Source organism: Chenopodium album, chromosome 26 (genome assembly GCF_948465745.1).
Source record: "Chenopodium album chromosome 26, dcCheAlbu1.1, whole genome shotgun sequence".
Taxonomy (NCBI): Eukaryota; Viridiplantae; Streptophyta; class Magnoliopsida; order Caryophyllales; family Amaranthaceae; genus Chenopodium; species Chenopodium album.
In genome coordinates, this window is record NC_137859.1 from 36,297,674 (window position 1) to 36,316,883 (window position 19,210).

General features: G+C 35.9%; 1 protein-coding gene across 1 annotated transcript; it reads right to left on the reverse strand.

Moving 5' to 3' along the window:
- Nucleotides 1-14,764: 14,764 nt before the first annotated feature.
- Nucleotides 14,765-17,808, reverse strand: LOC145617145 (uncharacterized). Its single transcript, XM_081671829.1, has 7 exons — nucleotides 17,794-17,808; nucleotides 17,602-17,735; nucleotides 16,486-16,600; nucleotides 16,297-16,389; nucleotides 15,493-15,570; nucleotides 15,323-15,411; nucleotides 14,765-15,233 (listed from the first exon to the last, which is right to left on the reverse strand). Exons 1-7 carry the CDS (start codon nucleotides 17,806-17,808, stop codon nucleotides 15,128-15,130), a joined length of 630 nt encoding a protein of 209 aa, XP_081527955.1. The 3' UTR covers nucleotides 14,765-15,127.
- Nucleotides 17,809-19,210: the final 1,402 nt, after the last annotated feature.

Genomic DNA, 19,210 nt, shown 5'->3' on the forward strand with positions numbered 1-19,210 from the left:
TCTAAATCAATAAGCAAAAAACATATACAACCCTCTTACATACTTTTTTTAACCAATTTTCAAAAACTTTAATTTGGAAAATTATTTACCGCTTCTTTGAGCCTCTTATTGTGGGCTCAAAGACAAAGTCTCACTTGTATAGTGAGTTCACATTATAAAATTTCCCATTATTGTTAATTACTACCTTAAAAAAGGGTCTTTGTGAATTACTACTCCTAAAAAAAAAAGAAGTTATTAATTCTAGTGATTGTTACTCTGTTCCCTAATCAGCCCCTAATTAAGTGATTTAATCTCTTAATGATATCATTATCCGACTAATTTGTAATTAGTTGCTTTTAAGGCATGACTAATTAAACAAACCCTAACACTACCTCTAAACCACCACTGAACCACCTCCGACACCTTTTAGGGTAGTTATTAACAATTTTTTCTAAAAATTAACTTGATTCTAATAAAATTAATTTAATTATATGAATCATTAAAAAAAACATTTAATTGCATTTTTCTAATGACTTGCCAAACAAATATAATTCAGTGAACTATGTATTTTGATATGAAAATAATTATGAGCACAATTTTGTTTTATTAATAATTAGGTGTAGATAAATGTTTTTTATGTTTATATGATTAATACGGTAACTCTAATATATTTATATAATATTATATATATATATCTAATTCAAGCTTGTGTAATCTATCGGTATTATTGTTGAAATAAAATTAGTTATCAAAATAAGAAATATTCAAATAATATTAAAATTATTTATGCATTAACAAATTACGTGAAATTATTATAAAATAACAAATTATGTGTAACTGCGTAAATATTATATCTTACATAGTTAACTCAAGATCAAGCTTTTGATTTATTCCTGACGTGTTATGGCGAAAATGGTAAAAGTAGAAATTATGAAGCTACAACTCAGTTTGTGAAAGAAGAGAGTTAAATTCTTCTTTTGAGTGTTAAGATAGAGTTAGGAATAACTTATCCTAAACTCCGGATTTCTTTATTCAGAAAGAGTGAAATGTTCGCCCTAGTATTAAGGGCTTTGTCAGTCCCTCCATCCCATTCGTACGGTTCAGTTGCAATTGAGTCATGTAGTATCGGTTCTAATGCATACATGTCATTTTTAAGTATGCCGTGCATACAAAGTATTTGGATGGGATAATACGAAGTAATTTGATTGTTAATGCTCAAGATCAGTCATTGAATGAAATCATTGTAGTGTACATGAGGTCTCGATTGAAGATCTTCTGTTTTTTTTTCTTCCTAATTTGTTTTAGAACATTTTAGTTGCTTAATGTAGTTTCTTTTATTGGTTGTTTTATAAAGTATTTCTTTTATGTCAAATTACAAACAATGACTTTATTTTCTCTAATGTCAAAATAGTTTAGTGTGTTACAATGTCGTGCATTTCAATCTATCTCTCTTTTACATGCTAACAACACAATCTCGTAGCTAGCTAATAGGATTTTACATTACCATGTTTTGCACTTCTTATATTCATTAATGGGAAGTAGTCAAGGTTTGCAAACTTTGACTCTCAAAGTAAAATTGATGCAAACTTATGGGGTGTTTGGCATTTGGCAAAAATATCTTACATTTTTTTTGACAACTAAATATTACAATAGGTCCAACCGTGCAACACTTATGAGAACTGCATCGTTTGACATCAATAAAATACTAAGCATTTTTTTCTACATTAAGGGTTTGTTCTCATTGACTGAACTGAGCTAAACTGAATATTAGAGCTAAATTAAACTGAACTGAACTGAGCTGAAATGAATACTTTATGAGAGAAGGAAATTAGGAGCTGAACTAAACTGAACTGAACTTATTAGAACTGAACTGACCTGAATTGAAATGAACTGAAAATAATCTGATGAAAACAGGGCCTTATACAATACTAATTCTGGCTCAAACGTGTTTTCTTCTTTGGATAAAGTCACCAATAGTTGAGTGTGACACAGTTAATTGTTTATCATACGTTGATCAGTATTCAGATAAGGGTGTAAATGAGCCGATACGTTTGTGAACTACTCGCGAACAAGCTCGGTCAAAACTCATTTGTTAAGCTAATAAACAAACTTGAACAAAAATTTTAAGCTCGTCAAATAGATGAACAAAGCTCGAACAAAATCATGTTCGACTCGGTAATGTTCATCAACAACTTGTTTAAGTCAATTTATAAGATTTTTATACATATTTGTAAAAAGTACTAATTATTTCATCATGTAAAACAATGAAAACTCCGCCATCATCTTTTTCTAGAGAAAGAATGTAAACATCTTATATAAAATTAAATGGATGTGTTAAAATTTGAAAGAAACCATTTTAGTAATGATAAATTAAGGCTCGTTTATTTAATCAAACCCGATTTAGATCCGTTCAAGCTCGAACTTAAACTCGAAATGCAAATGAGTACGTTTGTGAACAAAGCTCGAACAAGCAAAATTCTTAACAAGCCCAGCTCGAACCAGATATTTAAAAGCTCGTTCAAGATCGAGATAGTTCGATCACTAATAGTTTTTATCAAACTTATTCGAACAGACTAAAACTCGGCTCGGCCCGAAACGTTTGCAGCCCTATATTCACAACAAGCTAAGAACATTATCACTTACAAGAGTAGCAACTAACAAGGCTTTTTTTAATTTATTTATTGTTTACCATATAAGGTAGATAGAGAAAAGGTTAATGATTCTCATTGATTAGGCAATAGCCTTCAATTTTGGAATTATTTGACATTTTTTCGCCCGAAAATAAAAATTGTCAAGATTGTATGAACCTAATACGTATCACCTAGGATCTCAAGACTTTTCGCCTCCGAGCCCCTTAACATCAAAAATTCCTCAAAAAGCGTGGATATAATAGCCTTAAATTTTGGAATTTTTTGACCTTTTTTCGCCCTAAAATAAAAATTGCTAAGATGTTAACCATGGTCCCTAATACCCTACGGGAGTCCAATTGGGTGGGTGGAACCATCCAATATGCATAAAACAGTAAATCTAACCGTTTTCGTACTTGCATCGATTTCGTGAACTCAAGCCTACCACGAGCATTTTTGACAACATATAATGGTCATATAGGGTCCCAAACATCATTATATGACCCTAAGATGTACCCCCTATGATCTCAAGACTTTTCGCCATCAAGGCCGTAACATAAAAATTCTTCAAAAAGCGTTGATAATAGCCTTCAATTTTGGAATTTTTTTTTACCTTTTTACGCACGGAAATAAAAATTTCCGAGATGTTAACCAGGGTCCCTAATACCCTCTGGGAGTCCAATTGGGTGGGTGGAACCATCAAATTTGCCTTAAAACGGTCAATTTACCCGTTTTCGTACCTACATCAATTTTATGAACCCAAGCCTACCACGGACATTTGTAACAACATATAATGGTCATATATGGTTCCGAACGTCATTATATGACCCTAAGATATATTCACGTAAGATCTCAAGACTTTTCGCCACTAAGCCCCGTAAAATCCTAAATTCCTCAAAAAGTGTGGATAATAGCCTTCAATTTTGGAATTTTTTGACCTTTTTCCGCACGGAAATAAAAATTGCAGAGATGTTAACCATGGTCCCTAATATCCTATGGGAGTCCAATTGGGTGGATGGAACCATCTAATTTGCCTTAAAACGGCTAATTTACCCATTTTCGTAGTTGCACCGTATCACCAAGGATCTAAAGACTTTTCGCCAATAATACTCGTAACATAAAATTATTAAAATTTCTCAAAAACTGTGGATAATAGCCATCTATATTGGAATTTTTCGACCTTTTTTTCATCCGGAAATAAAAATTGATGAGATGTTAACCATGGTCCCTAATACCCTCCGGGACCAATTGGGTGGGTGGAACCATCCAATTAGCCTTAAAACGGTCAATTTATTTGTTTTCGTACTTGCATCGATTTTGTGAACTCAAGTCTATCTCGGACATTTTTGACAACATATAATGGTCATATATGATTCAAAACGTCATTATAAGCCCCTAAGATGTATCCCCTAGGATCTCATAACTTTTTGCCACCGAACCCCGTAACATCAAAAATTATTCAAAAAGCGTGGATGATAGCCTTTAATTTTGGAATTTTTGGACCTTTTATCGCCTGAAAATAAAAATTTCCGAGATGTTAACCTTGGTCCCTAATACCCTCCGGGAGTCCAATTGGGTCGGTGGAATCATCCAATTTTCCTTAAAACAGTCAATTTACTCGTTTTCGTACTTGCACCGGTTTCGTGAAATTAATCTTACCATGGACATTTTTGACAACTGGTCATATATGGTTCCAAACGTCATTATATGACCCTAATATGTATTCTTTAGGATCTCAAGACTTTTCGCCACCGAGCCCCGTAAAATCCTAAAAACCTCAAAAAGCGTGGAGAATAATAACCATCAATTTTGGAATTTTTTAACCTTTTTTTGCCCGAAAATTAAAATTACTGAGATGTAAACCATGGTCTCTAATACCCTCCGGGAGTCCAATTGGGTGGATGGAACTATCTAATTTCCCTTAAAACGACAATTTTCCCGTTTTTGTAGTTGTACTGATTTTGTGAACTCAAATCTACCACGGACATTTTTGAGAACATATAATGGTTATATATGGTTCCAAACGTCATTATTCGGGGTGCTTAACCTTCGAGCCGAGCCCGAATAGTGGTAGGATCGGCTCGTGCTCGTTTGTCTCATATCAGGCTCCGCTTGAGCTCGAAGATCGACGAGATTTAGAAATCGTGGCTCGGTTCGAGCTCGTGACTCCATACGCAGGTTTGAAGCTCGGCTCGAGCTCGTGACTCCATACAGCCCAGTTAAATCCGATTTTTTTTTCCTAAACCATTTAATCAAATAAAAATGTTGTAGATTCCAATGTTTTTAATTACTACTCATAAATTCAATTTATCAAACCGGATTACATACACACAAATTCCGATTAACTTTTACAATACCCTAATAATTGATTACAATTTATTTTTACATACAAGCTAAGGAGATTGATATAGGCGACAATGACGAGGTGTAGTGACTGAGCGTCTGGTCTAGTGGTGACGATGAGGATGTCGGTGGAGCGGTGGTGTACTGGGTTGGTACTGAGATGGAGATGTAATGTTTTTACTGATGCAAGTAGATTAATAGAGGATTAGAGGAGAGAGTAAAGAGCTTCCATGTTAGAAGCAATCTGGGGAAGTGGGGAGGCAGGGAGCGTAGGAGAGAGAAACTAAAGGAGTTAGGTTTTTTTTTCTTTAGTTTATTGATGTGTTCATTTTATATATATATTTACCCCCGTCCCTTGGTCGTAATTAGTAGTGTTTTTGGCTCCTACGAGCCACTTTTATTACTGATTTGTGTTTTCCAGTGCTTTGGTAGTTTTGCTTGAGTTTTGTAGGAATTTGCGTACTTGGAGCATTTTCCCGGGTTTTCGAGGAGCATCTACAAGTGTTGGAAGACCGTGACCACGTTCGATAGCCCAAGACCGATTGGAGGTAGCAAATCGGTGACTAAGGGCTCGGTTATGGAGATTTAAGGCCTTGGGCCAAGTTCGGAGGCCCAAGGGAGGAAGACTCGAGGCCCAAAAGCCTCGCCCAGACCACTAATGGGTCGCCCGAAGGCGCGCCCGGCCGGGCGGGGCGAAGCAACGCATGAGAGTTCCCGCGCCCGGAGCACGCGCCCGGCCGGGCGCGAGAAGGCTCCACGAGGAAAAAAAGGCGGGCCCGGTCAGGCGAGCCACTGCCCGACCGGGCGCGAGTAGTTCTTAGGAGTTGATTATTTCCGTTCAGTTTGTTTAACGATTAGTGCTTGCTTAGTATTAATGTAATTTTATTAGGCAAGATTAGGGACCTTCTTTTCACTTCTCTTACTCTAGATTTTAATTCCTTCTCTCTCTACTTAGACTTTCTCTCTCTAGATTTAATTTCTCTCTTGTTCCTTAAACTCCATTGTAATTCCGCCGTCTTGGTACGATTTCTCTCTTATTAATCTCAGTATTTTTATTCATTCAATTTCTTCATGTCTTGTTTAATCATTATGTTTTGTTTAGTTTTAATTATGTCTGAGTAGTTCTCTTTCTAGGGTTTATGGGGATCTAATAAATAATATGAAGGGGTAATTTTATGATTATTAATTGTTAATGCCTAATTGGTTTCCTATTGATTGTTTGAATGCTATGCAATTAGATTTGGCCAGGTTTAATTGTATGAGTTTAGCAATATTGATTCGAGATTCGAGAGATGAGAATTGATGTTTAGGCTTAGTTTCAATAGGCAGATTAATTTATAAATGGTTAGGTCGAGATTCGAGAGATGAGATTTAATACCGGTAAATTAATTCTGTGATTGTAATACGTAGCGAAAACCCTTTATGATCTGATTAATTAATGCATTGATGATTGATTATTATGTTTTACCTTGGAATATTGTTTATTAGTGAACCTATGCCCTAGGCTTTATTATTATTGATTTCTTCTCTATTACTTTCCTTACTCATAATCTTCGTAGCATAGATTTTATTCACAAAAATATTGGTTACTTTAATAATTTAGATTATAATAATTAATTAGGAGTAGAAAGACTTGTTTCCCTGTGGATTCGACCCTACTTCCCTATCTGCATAAGCTAGTGGACTTAGGTAATTATTTTTGATTAGGTGATACGACTTTAGCCTGTCATTTATATATGAAAGGCTTAAGGTATGTGAGGCTAGGCTTTTATTTTTGGACCGAAATTAAACAAATACATGTAATTAGATTTGGTTTATAGTTTGATTTATAGATCTTAATCAGATTTTAAATATTCATACTTAAATTTAACTAAAAACAAAAAGTTTATATTTTTCCAAAATACACTATGTTTATAATTAATTGAGCCTGTTTATGAGCTTTCGAACCGAGATTTGACTTGCTCGGCTCGGCTCGTCAAGGTTTCGAGCCGAACTTGAACTCGAGTTGAGCCTTGTCAAACCGAGCTTTGACCGAATCGAGCTCGAACATTTCACGAATAGCTCAATCTCATTATCACCCCAAGTCATTATATAACCCTAAGATCTATCACCTAGGATATCAAGATTTCTCGCCACCGAACCCATAACATCAAAAATTACTCAAAAAGCATGGATAATAGCCTTTAATTTTAGAATTTTTTGACCATTCATCGACTGGAAATAAAAACTTCTGAGATGTTAACCATGGTCCCTAATACCCTCCAGGAGTCCAATTGGGTGGGTGGAACCATCCAATTTGCCTTAAAACGGTCAATTTACCCGTTTTCGTAGTTGCACCGATTTCGTGAACTCAATCCTACCACGGACATTTTTGACAACATATAATGGTCATATATAGTTCCAAACGTCATTATATGACTGTATCTCCTAGGATCTCAAGACTTTTCGCCGCCAAGCCCCATAAAATCCTAAATTCCTCAAAAAGCATGGATAATAACCTTCAATTTTGCCGAAAATAAAAATTGCCGAGATGTTAACCATGGTCGCTAATACCCTACGAGAGTCCAATTGGGTGGATGGAACCATCTAATTTGCCTTAAAACGGTCAATTTACCCGTTTTCGTAGTTGCACCGATTTCGTGAACTCAAGCCTACCACAAACATTTTTCACATCATATAAGGTCATATATGGTTCTAAACGTCATTATATGACCCTAAGATGTATCCCCTAGGATATCAAAACTTTTCGTCACTGAGCCCAGTAACATCAAAAATTCCACAAAAAGCGTGGATAATAGTCTTCAATTTTAGAATTTTTAACCCTTTTCTCCCGTGAATAAAAATTTCTGAGATGTTAACCATGGTCCCTAATACCCTCTGGTTGTCCAATTGGATGGGTGGAACCATCCAATTTGCCTTAAAACGGTCAATTTCCCGTTTTCGTAGTTACACCGATTTCGTGAACTCAAACCTACCAAGGACATTTTTGACAACATATAATGGTCATATATGGTTCCAAACGTCATTATATGACCCTAAGATGTATCCCATAGGATCTCAAAACTTTTCGTCACCCAGTCCCGTAACATCAAAAATTCCACAAAAAGCATGGATAATAGCCTTCAGTTTTGGAATTTTAATCCTTTTTTCTCCTGGAAATAAAAATTTCCGAGATGTTAACCATGGTCCCTAATACCCTCTGATTGTCCAATTGGGTGGGTGGAACCATCCAATTTGTCTTAAAACAGTCCATTTACCCGTTTTCGTAGTTGCACCGATTTCGTGAACTCAAACCTACCACAGACATTTTTGACAACATATAATGGTCTTATATGGTTCCAAACGTCATTATATAACCCTAAGATGTATCACCTAGGATCTCAAGACTTTTCGCCACCAAGCCCTCAAAATCTTAAATTCCTAAAAAAGCGTAGATAATAACCTTCAATTTTGGATTTTTTTGACCTTATTTCGCCTAGAAATAAAAATTGCCGAGATGTTAAACATGATCCCTAATACCCTACGGAAGTCCAATTGGGTGGATGGAACCATCTTATTTTCCTTAAAACGGTCAATTTACCTGTTTTTGTGCCAGCACCGATTTCGTGAACTCAATCCTACCACGGACATTTTTGAATACATATAATGGTCATATATGGTTCCAAACGTCATTCTATGACCCTATGATGTATCCCATAAGATCTCAACACTTTTCGCCACCGAGCCTTGTAAAATCCTAAATTCCTCAAAAAGCGTGGATAATAACCTTCAATTATGGAATTTTTTGACCTTTTTTCGCCCGAAAATTAAAATTGCCAAGATGTTAACCATGGTCTCTAATACCCTCCGGGAGTCCAATTGGGTGGGTGGAACCATCAAATTTGCCTCAAAACAACCAAATTTCCCGTTTTCGTAGTTGCACTGCTTTTGTGAACTCAAACCTACCATGGACATTTTTGACAACATATAATGGTTATATATGGTTTCAAACGTCATTATATGACCCTAAGATGTATCCCCTAGAATCTCAAAACTTTTCGTCACCGAGCTCCGTAACATCAAAAATTCCACAAAAAGCATGGATAATAGTCTTCAATTTTAGAGTTTTTATCCCTATATTCTCCTGGAAATAAAAATTTCCGAGACGTTAACCATGGTCCCTAATACTCTCAGAGAATCCAATTGGGTGGGTGGAACCATCCAATTTGCCTTAAAACGTTCAATTTACTCGTTTTCGTAATTGCACCGATTTCGTGAACTCAAGCTACCACGGACATTTTTCACAACATATAATGGTCATATATGGTTCCAAACGTCATTATATGACCCTACGATGTATCACCAAGGATCTCAAGACTTTTCGCCACTAAGCCCTGTAACATAGAAAATTCCTCAAAAAGCGTGGATAATAGGCTTTTATTATGGAATTTTTTAACCTATTTTCGACTGGAATTAAAAATTGCCGAGATGTTAACCACAGTCCGTCATACCCTCCGGGAGTCCAATTGGGTTGGTGGAACCATCCAGTTTGCCTTAAAAAGGTCAATTTATCTGTTTTCATACTTGCACCGATTTTGTGAACTCAAGACTACCACAGACATTTTTGACAACATATAATGGTCGTATATGGTTCCAAAAATCACTATGTGACCCTAAAATGTATCACCAAGGATCTCAAGACTTTTAGCCATCGAGACCGTTATATAAAAAATTTCTCAAAAAGCGTGGATAATAGCCTTTAATTTTTGAATTTTTTTGATCTTTTTAAGCACGGAAATAAAAATTGCCAAGATGTTAACCATGGTCCCTAATACCCTCCAAGAGTCCAATTGGGTGGGTAGAACCATCAAATTTTCCTTAAAACGGTCAATTTACCTGTTTTCGTACCTGCACCAATTTCGTGAACTCAAGCCTACCACGGACATTTTGACAACATATAATGGTCATATATGGTTCCGAACGTCATTATATGAACCTAAAATGTATCACCTTGGATCTCAAGACTTTTCGCCGCCGAGCCCCGTAAAATCCTAAATTCCTCAAAAAGCGTGGATAATAGCCTTCAACTTTGGAATTTTTTGAACTTTTTCGCCCGGAAATAAAAATTGTCGAGATGTTAGCCATGGTCCTTAATACCATATGGGTGTCCAATGGCGCTGGTGGAACCTTCCAACTTGCCTTAAAACGGCCAATTCACCAAATTTTGTAGTTGCACCGATTTCGTGAACTCAAACCTACCACGGACATTTTTGACAACATATAATTGACTAATTGTCATAGATGTTTCCAAACGTCATTATATGACCCTAATATGTATCACCTAGGATATCAAGACATTTCTCCACCGAGCCCCGTAAAATCCTAAATTACTCAAAAAGCGTGGATTATAACCTTTAATTTTGGAATTTTTTTACTTTTTTTTCACCCGGAAATAAAAATCTCCAAGATGTTAACCATGTTCTCTAATACCGTACCCTACGGGAGTCCAATTGGGTGGATGGAGCAATCTAATTTGCCTTAAAACGATCTATTTACCTGTTTTCGTAGTTGCATTGATTTCGTGAACTCAAGCATACCACATACTTTTTTGACAACATATAATGGTCATATATGGTTCCAAACGTCATTATATGACCCTAAGATTTATGCCCTAGGATCTCAAAACTTTTCTTCACCGAGCCCCGTAACATCAAAAATTCCTCAAAAAGCGTGGATAATAGCCTTCTAGTTTGGAATTGTTCTTTTTTTTTGCCCGAAATTTAAAATTGTCGAGATGTTAACCATGGTCCCTAATATCCTACGGGAGTCCAATTGTGTGGGTGGAACCATCCAGTTTGCCTTAAAACGGTCAATTTATTTGTTTTCGTACTTGCACTGATTGCGAGAACTCAAGCCTACCACGGTCATTTTTGACAATATATAATGGTCATATATGGTTCCAAGCGTCATTATATAACCCCAAGATGAATCACTAAGGATCTCAAGACTTTTCGCCACCGAGCCCCATAACATCTAAAATTCCTCAAAAAGCGTGGATAAAATCCTTCAATTTTGGAATTTTTTTGACCTTTTTTCACCCGAAAATTAAAATTGCCGAGATGTTAAACATAGTCCCTAATATCCTCCGGGTGTCCAATTGTGTGGGTGTAACCATCCAATTTGCCTTAAAAAGATCAATTTACCCGTTTTCATAGTTGCACCGATTTCGTGAAGTCAAACCTGCCACAAACATTTTTAACAAGATATAATGGTCATATATGGTTCCAAACGTCATTATATGACCCTAAGATGTACCACCTATGATCTCAAGACCTTTCGCCACGAGCCCCATAACATCAAGAATTTCTCAAAAATCGTGGATAATAGCCTTTGATTTTGGATGTTTTTGACGTTTTATCGCATGGAAATAAAAATTTCCGTGATGTTAACCATAGTCCCTAATACCCTCCGAGCTCCGGGAGTCCAATTGGGTGGGTGGAACCATCCAATTTGCCTTAAAAGGGTCAATTCACCACGGACATTTTTGACAACATATGATGATCATATATGGTTCCAAATGTTATTATATGACCCTAAGATGTATAACCAAGGATCTAAATACTTTTCGCCATTGAGCCCGTAACATAAAAAATTCCTTAAAAAAAGTGGATATATAATAGCCTTCAATTTTGGAATTTTTGACCTTTTTTTGCACAAAAATAAAAATTGCTGAGATGTTAACTATGGTCCCTAATATCCTACGGGAGTTCAATTGGGTGGGTGGAACCATCCAATTTGCCTTAAAACGTTGAATTTACTTGTTTTCGTACCTACACCAATTTCGGGAACTCAAGCTCACCACGGACATTTTTGACAACATATAATGGTCATATATGGTTCCGAACGTCATTATATGACCCTAAGATGTATCACCGAGGATCTCAAAACTTTTCGCCACTGAGCCCCGTAAAATCCTAAATTCCTCGAAAAGCGTGAATAATAGCTTTCAATTTTGGAATTTTTTGACCTTTTTCTACCCGGAAATAAAAATTGCTGAGATGTTAACCATGGTCCTTAATACCCTCCGAGATTCCAATCGGGTGGGTGGAACTATCCAATTTGCCTTAAAACGGTTAATTTATCCGGTTTCGTACTTGCACCGATTTCGTAAACTCAAGCCTACCACGAACATTTTTGACAACATGTAATAGTCATATATGGTTCCAAACGTCATTATATGACCCTGAGATAGTAGATGTATCCCTTAGGATCTCAAGACTTTACGCCACCAAGCTCCGTAACATCCTTAATTATTTCCTTAAAAAGTGTGGAAAATAGCCTTAAAATTTGAAATTTTTTGACCTTTTTTCGCCCGCAAAAAAAATTGCCGAGATATTAACCGGTCCCTAATACTCTCCGGGAGTCCAAATAGATGGGTGGAACCATCCAATTTGCCTTAAAACTGTCAATTTACCCGTTTTCATATTGCACCGATTTCGTGAACTTAATCCTACCACGGACATTTTTGACAACATATAATGTCATATATGGTTTTAAATGTCATTATATGACCCTAAGATTTACCCCCTAGGATATCAAGATTTTTCGCCACCGAGTCTCGTAACATCCTAAATTTCTCAAAAAGCGTGGATAAACCTTCAATTTTGAAATTTGTTGACTTTTTTTCGCCCGTAAATAAAAAAAAATACGAGATGTTAACCATGGTCCCTAATACCCTCCGGGAGTCCAATTGGGTGGGTGTAACCATTTAATTTGCCTTAATACGGTCAATTTACCCGTTTTCGTACCTGCACCAATTTTGTGAACTCAAGCCTACCACGGACATTTTTTACAACATAAAATTGTCATATATGGTTCCAAATGTCATTATATGACCCTAAAATGTATCCCCTAGGATTTCAAAACTTTTCACCACAGAGCCCCTTAACATCAAAAATTTCTCAAAAAGCGTGGATAATAAGTTATAGAGTTACAAAACCTACGATTAGGTGGTTACAACCATAAGCGAAAAAATATACACTTAAAACTACTTAAAGAGATATCTACAAAAATAACAGTATGAAGAAGACAAATATTAGAAGGCTTGACCATAGGTCAATCCTTATCATATACTTCGTACGTAGTATTACTTTAAATGAACCAAACTCATGTTTTGCAAATTCAAGAAAAAATTATATAACAAAATTTTGCAAGTTTACCTTATAGTACAAGTAAAGATGGGCAATGGGCCGTGCCGTGCCGCCGCGGGCCGTGCATGGCCGTGCCGCGGTGGTGGGCGTGCCGTGCCGGCTAAGCGACGGGCCGTGCCGTGCCTAAATTTGGCACACCCAGCCCACAGCACAGCACGGCACGGCCCACGTGCCTGGCGGGCCGTGCCGTGCCGAGCCGCGGGCCCAACCGTGCCACTTTTCTTTTTTTATTTTTTTTATTTTTTACAAAAATGAACGTAAATAAAAAACGATATATAAATATTTTTAAGTACAACTTAATTTTATATAAATGATGTTATTAATTTATGTTTATGTTTATGTTAATGTTAATTATTTTGTTTTGAACAACTTTATTTTAATTAAGGTTATATAAATTATTTATCTAATTATGTTTAAGTTTATATAAATAATTTTATTAATTTAGCAAAAAAACAACAATACATATAATAAAAATTAAATTACTAGTGCCGTGCCAGGCCGTGCCACATGTCGTGCCTGCGTGCCGACCCACGGGCCGGTCACCGTGCCTCGTGCCGTGCTCGTGCCGATTCCCATATTTTTGTTCACGGCACGGCACGGCCCACGGCCCACAGGTGGGCCGCCGTGCCGGCGACCGTGCCGTGCTGGGCCGTGCCGGAATCGTGCCGGGCCCGTGCCGCCCGCGTGCCGGCACGGCCCATGCCCATCTTTTAAGTACAAGTAGATGAGACTTCTTTTTTTTATAATTCTACTATTCTATTCATAAAGAGCATTATGTCCTAATTCCTCAGTTTCTAATAATTAACTGCAACCAAATGGTTTGATACAATTATTACAAAGGAAAATGGTCTTTGGCGCACATGATTAACCATTGAGATGTTTAAGCTATATGCCTATATACTTAACAGTTTAAAATGAGGGTATTAATGATATTATGGATACCCAATATGGTTTGGTTGCACTGGCTTGTTCTCTTCAGATTATTTTCAGTTCAGTCTAATTTCAATAAGTTCAATTCAGTTCCAATAAGTTTAGTTCTTAATTTCCTTCTCTCATAAAATATTCAGTTCAGCTCCAATAAGTTAAGTTCTGTTCAGCGAAGTCAATCAGAACAGACCCTTAGGACCTGTTCACTTCAACTTAATTTCAGTTTAGTTCAGCTCCAATAAGTTCATTTCAATTCAGTTCAGCTCCAATCAGTTCAATTCAGCTCCTAATTTCCTTCTCTCATAATATATTCATTTCAGCTCTATTCAGTTCAGTCTTGTTCAGTTCAGCTCCAATCAGTTCAGTTTAATTCAGTGCAGTTCAGCTCAGTGCATGTAAACAGGCCCTTAATATGATACTTACGTTTTGGTGATTCTAAGGCTTGGTTTGAAATAGACAATTTGGTAATTCTAAGGCTTGGTATGTTTCGATCAAAAACAATATTCTACATACTTTAATGTGGAAAAAGAATTATTTGTTTGACTACGAAAAAGTGAAAAACCGAGGAGAAACTGAAAATGAGAATAAGTCAATAAAAAGGAGATAAAGCAAAAGGAGGAGTAATCAATGAAGAGTAAGGACTAAGGAGTTAACCCGTCAAAAAAAAAAAAAAAGGACTAAGGAGTTAAGAGAACAATATGGCATACTAAATACAGATAGATTTATTTTTAACACTTTTGAAAAATAGTTTTCATCACCACTTCACTTTTCATAGCAATATTTACCTCCAAAACAAACAAGCCTTAAAAAACAATCTTTTTTGTTTACTAGAAAAGAATGAAATAGTATAGAGTTGATAGATATCAGTGTTATGCATTGCACACATCTCACTCTTAGACTTTTAGTAGGTGTCACATTAAGCTACAAATGTGCTTCAAAAGGATTTTATACAAGATTTCATCACCAAAACTCCAAAAGCCCAATAATGTGTGTTATAACATCTTACCAACTGACTACAAAGTGCCCTATACCACATATACTTCTTTCAGTCACCATGGCCATTCACGAAAAATATTCCTTTTTTCCTCCCACCCCCAAGACAAAACTATGTTCATTTCTTTGAGATCCAATTTTGTTTGATACCCACTCAGCTCCTGAACAAGGCCAACTGAAAGCAAAACAGTAATTGTTACAGGACAACCAAAAATAAAAAACATCCCTAACCAAACAAGTCCAATCAATATTAAGGAAGATTACCATTCACAAAACCTCTTGTCAACAACAGCTACATTATCAGCTTCGATGCTAATTTCACCAATATCACCATCATTTGATTGAATAACAACCTGATGCAAAATTAAGATATCACTAACATGCTGACCAGAAATGCAAAACTGAACTACAATAGAGTATTTAATCATACTCACTTTGAAACTTTGCTGAACCATATTAGAGTCACCACTAGCAGTCACCATACAGGATCTGTCGAACAATAGCTGGAGATACTGCCAAGGATAAAGAACATTAATTATAGATAGCACACAGCTTAAAACTGCAGAAACCCAATGATTTTATTTGTCCAACAGAATTTGCAAAATTTCATATGAACAAGTCACTTCCTATAATCCAAAATTCTGAACCATGGCAAACAAGTGGGTGAAGCAAAAAATATTTCATGTGACAAATCAATTTGCTATGTGTAGTTTGTGTTCATTCCCATCCCTCTGATGATCACTAAGTACCTAACTAACCATTTTACGGAAAAGATAAGAAAATATATTGATACTAATAAGCTCTATCAAGAACTTATCATTTCAATTTATTAGCAAAAGGATTGAGGATTTGAGATCAAACTGCTTGAAAACCAGGACTCATATATAGGGAACTAAAAGTCTATTATTCTGCAGCAAAGCAAAATAACCACATCAAACACTGGATCGCAAAATAACCACATCAAGCACCCACACTCTCATGAACTGGAAAGATCTTGCTCATGTATGATATGCATTAAAAAGTTTAAACAAAGGATATTTTGACTATTTTTCAACAAGGCCCTCAAGTGGGAAAAATATGAATTGATCCAAAGATGTAATAATGCAACCAAAAAGCTAAAAATTGGGAAAATTTGTGTTGATTATGTTACTTTTTAAAAGGACTTCATCAGAGAATGAGATGTCTGTCATGATTTAAAACTGTAATTTTAATATATCAATGGCTCAAAAATATCATACCTGCTTGGCAGAATGTATCGCAATTCCATTACAGGTAGCAACTAAATCACCAGGGCATACACCTTTTTCATAAGCAATCGAACCTTTATATACCTGATATTGAAATAACACCCTTCACAGCATTCAGGATATGCAAATAAAATTTAATTATACAACTAGAATATGGAGACCATTGAAGCATCTAATCACCTCTTTGACAACAACATATGAGTCAGTTGGGGATACATTAAATCTTTCCCATACATCAGGAGGCAATTGATGCAAGTCAACCACGCTAAATCCAAACCACGGTCGCACAACAGTCCTGCAATAGAAATAAATATATGTAATTATACATATAAATTAAGCATGCTCAAATTCTCTACACTAAGCTTAAGTAATGTGTTTTACTTCCAACAGAATTAGACCCCAAAGAGGCCCAACATTTAAAAATATACATTTAGAGTCCTTCCTACTTGTTCAACAACCGCTCGCACTTGTATTTACTTTCCTCCTCTTCTCTTTGTACTTTTAATCTTTAATCCCTTTCTCTTGCTATTCTCTTTCTTCATAGTGCTAGACCACAAAAATTAAATCTATCTCCAACAAAGATGAGTAAGCACGCTTTAGTCACGACTAAATTTCATTGGTGATCTCAACTTTTGGCTTAAATGGATAACAACAACTAGCGTGTTGTACTGTTGTGTGATCAAAGCATCCCTTTAAAGTTGAAGAAGAAATTCTATAGGACAGCTATAAGAATAGTGTTGCTATATGGTACAAAATGGTGGGCTTCTAAGAAAGAACATGTTAAGATGGGAGGATTGCAAGGAGCTTAATAGGTCGAGGGAGACTGAAGATAACATGGCTGGAAAGACTTTGGAAAGATATGAAGCAAATGGATTTGCTTGAGGATGAGGTTTTGGATCATAAGGGATAAAGGAGGAGAATCTTTATCGATGATCGCATGGAATAATCTTTTTGCTTGGTTCATATAGATTCAAGCTTTGATTGATTGATCTCAACTTTTGGCAGGTAAGTGATAGGCAAACAATCGTGAGACGAAATCAAAAATTTGAAACCCACTTGGTACTCAATCAATCAATTCAAAACCTAAAGATTAGTGAAACATTTTGGACCTTTTACACAAAGATCTCTATAACTACTACAAATCATGCACACATGTTTTAACTAAGAAGATTAGAAAAATTCATGCAATATACTAACACAGTAGAAAGGAAGAAACAACGGATAAGACATTTTTTGGTAGACACAAAAGGAATTGATCATAAAAATTGACATATGAGACAACATTACAAATCATACCTATAAGACTTCCACAAATCCAAGCTAGCTAGGATAATTGGAGTAGGAAGTGGATTGCCAAAACCGTACTTATCGGTAAAGTTAATCCCAACCACAAATCCATCATCAGTAATAAGTGGTCCTCCTTCACTACCCTGTTTAAGAATATATTTTGTCAACACATAAAAATATTACTGCTACTAAAACAATAACCGGATAACAAGTCATCGTTGAAAAAATACAAGCTTGTGAGTTTGAATACAATTCTCTAGAGTTTTAACTTTATAATAATAAACATAAAAACGTCAATGCAACTTTAAGTCCATGAGATTAATATATGCTCGTAAACAAACTTGAAATATCACTATTAAATCAAATTGATAACCCCATGTGCTTCTTTATTCACTATGCAAATCAACATGTAATATTCTCATCTAATAGTATAATTAAAACAAATTAAGCTAATAAAAAACTGCTCCAAATAATACATCAAATAAAAAGAGTAAAGAGAATACCTGATGAAGACGGCAAGAAGGAGGCTGTCCCCATTGATATCAGATATTAACATTGTATGTTAATATCAATGGCAGTCTTGTAAATAATAGCCTAGCTTTTAGTAAAATATTCATAAAATATGGCATATGCTGAGTTGGACTCCGTTATTTTCATTTCTTTTCTAAAACGTGTTACGGAACTTCAATTCACGGCAAGACTAGCGACGTTCACTTCCTTTACTTTACTCAGTCAGATCTGGGTAAGAGGAGAGAGGAAATCAAATAAAGAAAACTCAAGGAGAGAGAAAATCAAGTTAAAATCCTAATTACATTCACACATATACATTCCCATACTCCAGTACATATCGATAATCATCAAAATACTAGTATCAAATTATACCACAATATCTAAAATCAAATTCCATTTTGTCAATTCTGGGTAGGAAGAGAGAGAAACCAAAACTTAAAGAGAGAAAACGAAAATTCAACTCAGAACTTGGATCCTAATATTTAATATGCAAAATTATTGAGCTCAACAATCCTTTTAGTAGTAAAACCAGAAAAATCAAAGAACATTGGACATTTTAATAAAATTTCAAGTACCTTACTTTGGAAATCAATTCCATTGGCATTTATCAATTTCTATTAGTATTGCATGCCTTCGATTCCCAACAAGTCTGCGGAAAAATCGAGGGCTTCACAACACCATTGCTCCATTGTCCTTCGATTCGTCATAGACCAACTGGTTGACGGACGATTTCGACCAAAAAATGCGATTTCCTTTGTTCCGATTACGATCTCCGATTAGGATCCTCCGCTTAGGGTTATGGTTGAAGGTGGTGGATGTCGAGTGGGAAGGTGGAATTAAATGGGTTAACGTCGACTTAACATTGTTCTTTCCGTCAAAAACATCGTTACCCATCAACACTTTTAGAACGGGGCTGATAAAACGGGAAATTACTTTGTTTATTCGCATGGACCATCGTGCCCTTCATTTAACTGCCTAAATGACCGTATTGCCCCTGATATCAACAATCCAAGTTGATATCAGTTATTAACTTGTATTTCCTCATTTTCTCGAGTTTCATGGACAGAGCACAAAAGAAGTTTTGCCGAAGTCAAAATAACTGCTTCAT

Coding starts and splice junctions, on each gene's coding strand:
- LOC145617145 (XM_081671829.1), bottom strand. Junction 16,601..17,601: donor GATTTGTGGAAGTCTTATAG/GTATGATTTGTA, acceptor TTTCTATTGCAG/GACTGTTGTGCGACCGTGGT. Junction 16,390..16,485: donor CATATGTTGTTGTCAAAGAG/GTGATTAGATGC, acceptor TTTCAATATCAG/GTATATAAAGGTTCGATTGC.